The sequence below is a fragment of the Microtus ochrogaster genome, unplaced genomic scaffold (genome assembly GCF_000317375.1).
Source record: "Microtus ochrogaster isolate Prairie Vole_2 unplaced genomic scaffold, MicOch1.0 UNK1, whole genome shotgun sequence".
Lineage (NCBI taxonomy): Eukaryota > Metazoa > Chordata > Mammalia > Rodentia > Cricetidae > Microtus > Microtus ochrogaster.
The window spans coordinates 33,381,770-33,392,874 of record NW_004949099.1 but is presented as its reverse complement, the minus strand read 5'-3'; the positions used below and the strand labels follow the sequence as shown (position 1 = coordinate 33,392,874).

General features: G+C 43.9%; 1 protein-coding gene across 2 annotated transcripts in view; it reads right to left on the bottom strand.

The window, feature by feature from the left end:
* Dcp1b (decapping mRNA 1B) overlaps positions 1-11,105 on the bottom strand; it is a 43,302-nt gene that overhangs the window by 24,734 nt on the left and 7,463 nt on the right. For both annotated transcript variants that reach the window (XM_005365089.3, XM_005365090.3), the window contains exon 3: positions 9,189-9,316. In XM_005365089.3, coding sequence (XP_005365146.1) covers positions 9,189-9,316 — 128 coding nt within the window. The remainder of the gene's footprint in view (positions 1-9,188; positions 9,317-11,105) is intronic.

The following is an 11,105-nucleotide window of genomic DNA, read 5'->3' as shown; positions in this document are numbered from 1 at the left end:
TAATGGGAGGAGCCAATCAGAGGCTCTGTGCCAATAACGGGAGGAGCCAATCAGAGGCTCTGTAGCCACTAACGGAAGCAGCAGATCAGAGGCCCTGCATGTCTGTCATTCTGACCTTTACCTACGTGAACACAGGAGATACTGAGTGTTCCTAAAGCCTTCCTGTTGAAAACAAGTCATGTTGGGCTCTGCTCTGAGAGAAGAACTAGGGTTGTGTATGGAATGATTCCAACACCAGCTCACGGCCTAATTGCTTGCTTGCTATTGGATCCAAATATAAAATAAATATAAGATGCCTTTTGGAATCAACATGATTATCCGAAATCATCTTGTGATTTTTTTTTTTTTAACAAAAATCAGCAACAGAAAAATAGAATGCAAAATGTCCACCAACACTGTGCAGCCATACTGCCCGCTCCCTGTGTGCTGAGGCAGGGAGAGGGAAGGACGCTTCTCTCAGAAAGCATGGAGGGGAACGTTCTGAAATATGGTTTTTCTCTGCCAAGATTTAGGCTTTTCTCCTAGCCAATTTGGCTCCCTCAAACAAAATACAGAAGATGGTGCAACTACAAGCCACAAAGGCAGCATATGAATGGAAGCAGCACACTATGCGAACGTATTTCCTTGTAATGCCAAGAATCTTGCATCTGTATGGCTGAGAACAAAACACAGTTGGCTTCGTTTAGATTTTACTCCACGATAGCTGTGTACTAGCTGTAATGCGTCACTCTGTCTCACAGACTCCTCCTCCCCCAAGCACGCCAATATTATTCACTGAGTGAGCTCCAAGATTTGTACATTCCCATTAGATTCACAAAGTCCTATCCACAAGCCCCCTGACATCCTACAGTGGAAGTGCAGAGTCCTTCAGCTGGGTGCCGGGAGAAAGGAGAATGGCTTGTGAGATGCCGAGAGGAACCGTCACAGGAGCTGTGATGCGTGGAAACCAAAATTAGGACGCCCAGTACTCAAAAGTGAAGCACTGCCTTACTTGACATCTTCTGGAGCATTCTGTAACTGACAGAATGCCAGGCTTTACACCAATTGTCTCCTTTAGCATTTCCATCCCTTCAGCATGAGCCGAGTACTGACTGAACAAACGGTAATTCTGGATTTAAGGCCAGAAGGACGGTTCATCGCTTGAGCTGGAGGAGGTGTGCACTCCTTAATCACTCGTTACAGTGTGCCAGCTCTATGCAAGAGCCATAATAAAGAGCTAGGCTTCTCACCTGGAATGGAAATGGTGGCTTAAAGACACCAACAGAGATGCACTGAGTGTGGTGGTTTAAAAGAAAATGGCCCCCAAAACTAGAGGCACTAACAGGAGATGCTGTCTTGTTGGAGGAAGTATGTCACTGTGGAGGTGGGCTTTGAGGTCTCACATATGTTCAATATACTGCCACTTCCTGTTGCCTGAAAGATGCAGGACTCTCAGCTACTTCTCCAGCACCATGTCTGCCTGCACACTGCCGTGTCCCACCATGATGATAACCGAATGAACCTCTGAATTGTAAGCGAGTCACTCCAAATTAAATGTTTTCCTTTATAAGAGTTGTGATGGTCATGGTGTCTTCACAGCAATAGAAACTCTAAGACACTGAGCATATACCAAGTTGTAACTTTCAGGGGCCTTCTTCCTCTCCGATTACGAAGCACACTAGAGTCCTTGAAGGTTACTGAGGGCAGCAAGCACACCTACCACATACAATAAAGAGCCTCTATGTAGAGGATCCTATTCTGACTGCATATGAAGAGTCAAGGTCTCTGTCTCCTCCTCCACAGTATTTGTGCCTTGGATGAGTTTCCCATGAGGATCTTATATTACTTCCTGGGCGGATCCAGAAGAGAAAAGCATGCTATTGTTATTCTGGCAAATATCAGGTTCCTGTCTAAAAAGGATGTCAAGGACTTTTAGCTGTCTAGTTAAAGATGTGCGCTGACCTTAGATGGCATGAGAAGTTCAATTGCATTCCTAGAATTTAAGTCTGTACAATGGCGTGCATAGACATTCGGAAGGCGAAGCACAAAGCATGGACCTTAGAACAATACCTGGCGCATGAAAGGCAATCTAAAGCATACAATCAAAAAGAGGGGAAGGAGGTGGGTAGGAGGGAAGGAGGGAGGAAAGCGGGGAAGAATCATCCAATTCCATGACTCAAACAGGATTAAAAATGACTACTTGAGAGGGTTGGAGAGGTGCTCAGTGGTTAGGAGCACTTGCTGCTCTTATAGAGGATGAAGTTCAGTTCCCAGCACCCCCATGGTGGCTTACAACCATCTGTGACGCTAGTTCGAGGATCCAGTGCCCTTTTCTGACCTCTATAGGCACCAGGGTTGTACGTGGTAAACAGACATACATGCAAGTAAGATATTCATATACATTAAAATAAATAAATCTAAAAATTAAAAATGCACTCTTGGGAATATCAGTCTATCAGCAAATATCCTAAAATGAAAGGAAATAAGCCGAGCTGTCTATGGGTGGATAATGAGGCTTTCACTTTCTCTGCAGTGTGTTTCCATGGGGTTTGTTTTTAACATTTCAGCTGCTTTTATACCGACCCTAAGTGATTCTAAGATTAGAGGTTACAAGTCTCAGGGCCTTAGAACCCGCTAAGCTGGAAGACCTTTATTGCTCTAAATATCTTGAAATCTAGAGGGCTTAAGAAGCCTAAATCAGAACCAAGAGGCAGAGGGAGGTGGATCTCTGTGAGTTCCAGGCCAGCATGGCCTACATAGCAAGTTCCAGGACAGCCAGGGTGTACAGGGGAACCCTGCCTAAAGAAACAAAACAAACAAACAAACAAAAACTCAAATCCCTGAGGGAACCACACAGTTCAGCCTTGGTAATTGCTTTGTATTAGTCTGAGAGGTAGAACTGTCACGCTGACCATGAGGTGGGGAATAGGGAAGAATTTCTGAAAGCCGGGCAACCCCGTGGCCATTATAAATCAATCACTCCAAGCAGAATCGTCAACACTTTGTCTTGAGCACACCGATTAGAATTTGAGACAAAATCATTAGACATCTCTCTCTCTCTCTCTCTCTCTCTCTCTCTCTCTCTCTCTCTCTAACACACACACACACACCAAACAATTCTGGAGTTGGTACAAATGATTTGGAAATTACTTCTAGTCTACTGTGCATGTCTATTTCTTATCCTGATCCATTCATTTTCTGGGCCCATGTGGAATCACAGAACACATTTAAAATATAAGATACAGTCTCTGTCCAAAGGGGACCTGAAATGTACTCCTCATGCCTACACAGTAACTTACTGATTTATGGTAGCATAAATGGCCAAGGTTTTTCAGAACACATTCTAAGTATACTGAGTAATGCTCCCTCCAAATTATGCCCAACGCTTATTTGTAAATTTGACTTTCTTATTGCTGTTATTTATTGTGGGTGTATATATGCAGGTACAATTCAGCTAAAGCTCTGGAATAAAAAGTAGGTACTTTATAATAGCCATCAATAAAATGCTTAAAATTATATTTTAAAACTATTGATTACTTGTCATATGCTATTTCAGGGAAAGAATTGCAGAAAAGATATTAGAAAACTGCATCTCTGCTGGAAAGTAGGCTATTTAAAGTGAATTCGTGACAGAAACAAGGAGTCACTGCAGATGAAGGGGAGACGTGGGTCCCACTGCAGATGAAGGGGAGACGTGGGTCCCACTGGCTCCTCTGCTTCCTTACCCTAGCGCAGGACTCATGCTACCAGGCAGTTAACACGAGAGACTTCCAGTAAGGGTCTGGGGTGTGGCTAAGGGTTGTAGTGCTTCTCCATCATACCCAAGGCCCTGGGGTTCACGGGACAGGGGAAGAGGAAGGGAAGGAAGGGGAGAGAGAGGGGAGAAGGCAGACAGGATCAGAGGGGGAGAGAAGGGGAGGGAGACTTTTCAGAGCATAGATCCTTTTTTTTAAGTTTCCTAATCAACACTGGCCTCGCACTGGCAGTGCGGCTCTATGTTCCTTATGGGAAGTGCTTGAGACCAGAGTCTTTCAGATTTCAAGGTTTTTTTCCATGTAAGGACATTTGCATAGTCTTTACCTGTTACTCATCTCCAACCTGAAAACTCCAAATCTACACTTGATCTTAGACCAGCAGAAAAGAACTGAAAATCTCAAATCTAAACCTTTAGATTGCCATTTCAGCACTCAAAATATCTGAACTTTTTATTCTTCAAAGTTATGTGTGTAGGTGTTTTGCCTCCAAGTATATCTGTGCACCACTTGCACGCCTGGTGCCCACATATGCCAGAAGAGGGAGTTGAAGTCCCTGGAACTGAAGTTACAGACTATTGTGAGCCAACTTGTGAGTATTGGGAATTGAACTAGGTCCCCTAGAAGAGCAGCTAGTGCTTAGCCGCTGAGCTATCTCTCCGGACCCATTATCCTCATTGATAAAACAGGAAACAATTTCCAAGAAAAAGTTACAAGAATTTAATAGGATAGCCCATATAAAATCCAACACAGTTCCTGGCAGACAGTAAATGTTTGTTGAATGAATGAATGCATGCAATTTCACTCCAGATTTAATAACTATCTTTTTTGATTTTTACATCTTATTTTAAAAAGCTGTGCAAGGATGGAGGAGGGGAAGTATTAAAGACAGGCACATTCCTGGGGCTGGTGGGCCAGCCATCCTCCAGAAAACAACAGGCTTCCAGCACAGTAAAAGAACCTGGCTCAAAGGAGGACACAGGAAATAATAGAGGAAGATTTCTGACATCTTCTTCTGGTCTCTGCATGTACTCACAGGTGCACATCCTTGCACATCTATATGCCACACACACAGACACACACAGACACACAGACACAGACACACACACACAGTAGTGGTTTGAAAGAAAATGGCAGGTGTGGCTTTGTTGGTGTGCTTACTTGTAGGTGTGGCCTTGTTAGGGGAAGTGTGTCACTGTGGGGTGGACTTTGAGGTTTTGTATGATCAGGATACTGCCCAGTGTCCCAGTCGACTTGCTGTTGCAGACTTGCTGATGTAGGACTCTCAGCTCCTTCCCCAGTACCATGTCTGCCTGTGTGCTGCCATGCTCCTGTCATGATAACGGACTGAACCACTTCAATGAAATGTTTTCCTTTATAAGAGTTGCTGTGGTGATGGTGTCTCCTCACAGCAATAAAAACCCTAATACACACACACACACTAAATAAATAAAGCTCACTTAGGTCAAATATCATTTCAATAAACTCCAATAAAGCTCAGACTATAAATTCTTTTCTACAACAAAGTAATCTATTTTGTGTTTGATTAAAATTCAAAATTACTTATCAAATACTTTTTTTCTTTACTGATTCTCTGAGAAAACTTGCTCTGAACCATTTGCGGCCCTACTGTACTGCAATGGCAGACATGATTCACGAGCTATGGCAAGTGAAAGGCCCAGAGCCTCTGGAGGTCTGTATGGACCCCAAGGGGAAGTAACCATGAAAACAAGCTTGCATGAAGCCAGGCTCCCTGTCCAAAGGGGCATTATCAGAGGCATTATAAAAAAGCCTATGCAACTGTTACATAACCAGCTGAGCTGCAGGAAACACTGAGAGGCACCCAGACCTGACGGCCTGCGTGATAAACCCTCTGTGGACCTCGGATGTCAGAGGCTGAAAAGCTCTGATAAGTTAACTAAGACCAAACAACAGGCGTCAAAGACAATCAGCACCAGGCGTTAAGGAGAACAAAATGGAGCAAAATGAGCGCAGAAGAGTGAGAAGACACTGCCTTCACACTCTGCTCAACTGATTTCATTTTTCCATACCAAGCGCATGCGATCCCAAAGACTGACTTCCATTTGTAGTCATGCCTAACTGCGGGAGGCAGTGCAGGGGTGTGGACTAGCACCCAGGGCCAGCACTGTAGGAGCATGGGCTGGGCTGGCTCCTCCCCAAGCCTCAACTTCTCATCTGGAAAAGGCCAGTGAAAGCAGCACTGGCTCATCCACAGAAGACCCACAGGGATGAACCACGCCTGAAAGTTTAAATTAGAAATAACAAAGAAGCAGGTAAAAGTAAATTTAAAAATACACTTTACTTATTTAGCCTTATATCCAAATATTATCATCTTAATGTTGGCCAATGTAAAATTATTATAAGATTTCTAAAGATTCTGCCTTCCTTCCTTCCTTCCTTCCTTCCTTCCTTCCTTCCTTCCTTCCTTCCTTCTTCCTTGTGCTAGGACTTTGAAAAATGCTGTGTGCTTTAAACACACAGTCCTGTTCCTTCAGACAAGCCACACTTTAAGGTCAACAGTCCCAGGTGGCTGCTCACCACCATCCTGGACATACCTAGAGACAGTGAGTGAGGCTTCCTGTGTGCTTACTAACTCCACATAGCATTTTCTGTCAGACAGGCCCTGGGAGACATAGGAAAGGTATTTTTTTTTAAATTAATGCATTAAGGAAATTCTAATCTTTTGGCATTGTATATTACATAAGGCAATATATAAGAATTTCAGAATATCTACAGTGACTAGATCAATTATTTGTACAAAATAAGAACAACCAGAAATGACTGATAGATAACTAGTATTCATTCATTCTATGTTCACTTTTAAAGGTTTATTTCACACACACACACAAACACATGCACGCACGCACATACACACAACTTCATGTCTGGTGCATATGGAGGCCAGAAGGGGGTGTTGTGTCCCTGAAACTGTAGTTATAGCCAGTTGTGAGATGCCACATGGGTGCTGAGAATTGAACCTGGGACTTCTGGAAAAACAGCCAATGCTCTTAATTGCTAAGCTATCTAATCTACATTCATTTTTGTGGCTTCTTTATTAGCATTTGAATATGTTAATGCTATTCAGGACACAGTATTTTTTGTGTCTATGAGCCAGACATCGGTGCTGTTCTTTCTTCTCTCCCACCAAAAACAAGGTTTCTCTGTGTACCCCTGGCTGTCTTGGAACTCACGTCATTCTTTCTAAGGTGCTGTCCACCATGGTTTTTAAAGCAGTCTCTCACTGGCTTGGGGTTCACCCACTAAGCTAGGCTGGCTGGCCAGGGAGCCCCAGGGAGCCTCCTGTCCCTGCTTCCTAGGATTACACACACACCACTCCACCCAGCTTTTTCAATGGGATCTGGGGAATTGAACTCAGGTGAAAATGTTTGTACGGTACGCACTTTATTAACTAAGCTAGCTCCTTTGCCCAAATATCCTTTTTAAAAAAGAATATAAATTCTGACATAACTATAACCATACTGCAAAAAAACAGCAACAAACCATATTTTTAAATAAAATACTGCAAAACCTTTCTTTTCATAGGGCCTACTATTGGTAAGTCACGTTACTGTTCTAATAGCTCTGTTTTTTCTCATTAAGGACTAGACATTTATCACAACAACCTATTTATCTACAATTAACTATAGCATCATATTTAATGTATTGCTACATTTAGTCTCAAACTATTCATTGGGATTATCATCAAGTATTACTTAAATTACATTATTAAAATTCTGAGTAGTATACAGTAGGCAAGTTCTGTGTCAGGAGATGTGTGCTATTTATGTGTACACACATGTGCAAGTGTGCTTAGCAATGCAGGAGTGTACAGAGACTAGAGGCTGATGTCAGGATGCCTTCCTCTATGTTTTTAAAGACAGGGTCTCTCACTGACCCTGTAGCTAACCATTTAGGCTAGAATGAATGGGCACAAGACCCAGGGCTTGCCCGTCTCTGCCCCCAGCATTGGGGCTACTGGACAATTATTTGGGTGCTAGGGATCAGGACTCAGGTCCCACACATGCAGAGTAAATACTTTAAACACCAAGACATCTCCCCAGCCTCTTTTGTGTTTGTGTGCTGTATGCAAGTGTGTGCGTGTCTGCACACGCACATTTGTGTCAGGGCCAGAAGTTGACAACAGATGTATTTCTCTGTCACTCTCCATTTTTCCCCACATTTATTTGCTGGAGAGGAGGGAGCACGTGACACTGTGGTGTGTGTGTGTGTGTGTGTGTGTGTGTGTGTGTGTGTGTGTGTAGGTCAGAGGACAACTTGTGGGAGTTGGTGCTCTCTTTCCACCTTTATGTAGATTTCGGGGATCAAACTTATGCTATCAGGCTTGGCAGCAAAGATCTTTACCTGCTGAATCATTTTGTAGGCTGCCTTGGTTTTTGAGATGGGGTCTCTCACTGAACCTGGAATTCCCAGTTCCAGCTAGCCTGGAAGGCCAGCAAGCTCTGGGCACCCACCTGACTTTGTCTCCCAGCACTGGAAATACAAATGTACACAGTCACTGCTGGCTTTGTGTGTGTGTGTGTGTGTGTGTGTGTGTGTGTGTGTGTGTGTGTGTGTGAGAGAGAGAGAGAGAGAGAGAGAGAGAGAGAGAGATTGCGGCAGCGTGGAACTCAGGTCGGCCCTCATGTTGCAAGCTCTTTACCAGTTGAGCCATCTCCCTCCCTAGTACCGACCTCTTAGATCTTAAGCTCAAACCACAACTGGATTGCAAAGTCTCTTTGAAAGTTACCCACAAGGCCAAAGAGCTGGCCCATACTTACCTTCCCAGGAGTATGGTCCTATATGGTGAAGATGGCCCTGAAGCTGACAGCTTCGTTAGTCTTTCTCAGATAAGACAGTGAAATGAGGACAGAATACCATACCAGCAACTGCTACTTCTTCTCGAGTCCATCAAGAACCACTCAGTTACCTACCGCAATCTCACCATTACAAATGGTTAAGAGAATCTAAAGGGCCAAATTCTTTGGACTTTGACTTTTCAGTAATTACATACTCAAAAGTATAGACCCTCTCCTCAATCACTCTTCGCAGTGCTTGATCAGAGGTGATACACAAGGAAAAACTCCCACTAATCAAATCATTGACTCTGTGTTCAGTGACACCACCCGTCCCTCTCTTGTCTCCTTACCAAATACTCACCTTCCCCATTTCTGCTCAGGATTAAAGTCAATGACTGGTTCATTCTATAGGCAGAAGAGCTGCTCAAGACAGGGCTTAAGGAAACTCTCACTTGAACACTTCCAAGCTATTAAATGTTAAAACCCAAGCTGTTGATACTAAATGCAGAGCACGGGAGGACACTGCAGCTTGGGACACTTGACTTCAGAACATGACTACCGCTGCATTAAGAGACTCACATGTGGCACATGACCACCGCTGTATGTTTACATATGTATAAACATATGTAAAGAGACTCACATGTGGCATTTCTGTAGAGAAGGAAAGGGTCCTGGAGCTGGAGGTCCAGGTCTTTAGTAATGGGTTCTGTCCTGTTCTCCATGCTGAGCCTATTCATAATGGTGAATCCGTGCTTTGGAGAGGCAGACCTGGAAATCATGGAGCAGGGGAGAGACATGCTAAGCAGAGCGTACCTGCAGCGTAGCCACCTTCTGACGTGTCTATTAACTTTGCTGTGTATACCCAGTTTCTCACAAGCAGTCTGTGCACCTAGGAAGCAACACTTCTTTACACTGGGTATCGTATACCAACATCTATGTCCTTAAGGTCATTGTTTTTAACTGTACCTGAGGCTGTGCATATCTTATGTACATCTTGTCTCTCTGCCTATGCTGCACACTCCTTTAAGATAGAGACATAACTGCCTTTAAAAATCTTACTGCTAGGGGCTGGAGAGATGGCACAGTGGTTCAGAGCACTTGACTGCTCTTCCAGAGGTCCTGAGTTCAATTCCAGAAACCACATGGTAGCCCACAACTGTCTGTAATGGGATCTATTCCCTCTTCTGATGTGCACTGAAGACAAAGTGCTTATGTACATAAAATACAGGAAAAAATAAATCTTAAGAAAGTCTTACTGGAAGATACTTTCAAAGGGTTTCAGAGTAAAAAGCATATATTTCTAAAAAAAGATAATTTTTACTGAAAGTGTAAATATTAGCTTGAAATTGAGAACTTCAGGAGAATGAGGCAGCTCTGTCAGTGAGCGAACGTGTGAGAGGAGGTACAAAGCAGGGTCATGTAACAGTGGCGGTGTGTGTGTGTTTGTGTGTGTGCACGCGTGGACGCGCGTCCTGTTCTCTTCACTACAAAGCAAACCGTTTTTCTGGACAAGCCACTATAAAACTTTACCTGGAAAAAGTGACCTTTAGAGAGTTTCATTTTTCATTCCATTCAATAAACCTCGACTGCCCATCTGTCAGGCCAGAGACCCACAGTGTACACAGTGTAAACTAACAATCATGTGCACGTTTGTCTGTGCTGAGGTGACAGCCACATCATAAGTCAGACAAGACTCTCCCAGTGACACAGAAGGGTAACATCCACATTTAACAGAAGAGAGTAGCATTCATGCGTTCAAGTTAAAGGAGATTCCTGGGCTATCAGTACAAACAGGAAGAAAATTAGTTTTATTTTGCTTTTAACTACTTTATACTGATAAAGTACAACATTGCCACTTATAGGATTTTATTTTTAAAGCGCCAACCTTTTAACTGATGGAAGGCAATCTTTGATGTGCTTATCCTACAAAGAGGTAAAGCACTGACAGGCATAGCCTCAATTTCCCAAACGGCTATTTCTATTTAAACTTAAGAGAAGATGAAAATGCGCTCCTAAGACCGACAGAGGGTCCTGAATATTAAATTTAGACATTCTGGTGACTGTGTCTCCATGAACTCCATCACAAATAGGAAGACATGGGAACTCAAAGAAATATTTCTTGACATGTATTTCAGTAGCATAACATTTTATGGCATAAATGGAAGGAACTATACCACAGTTTACACAACAGGCCCAGAAACAAAGATGCCAGGTGCACTGAGACACTTCTGAAGGAGAAGTAAAGGTGTACCACAGACAGCTTTATTACCTTAGCTAAACTGCTGCCTCCACACCGAGGAGAGGACCTCACCAGACCAGGCACATGGGTCTATGTGGGAAGGGCAGGTGTACACGCGGGAAGGGGAGGTGTACACGTGGGAAGGGTGGGTGTACACGCGGGAAGAGGAGGTGCACACGCGGGAAGGGGAGGTGTACACGCGGGAAGGGCGGGTGTACACGCAGGAAGGGGAGGTGTACACGCGGGAAGGGGAGGTTTACACGCGGGGAGGGCGGGTGTACACACGGGAAGGGTGGGTGTACACGCGGGAAGGGGAGG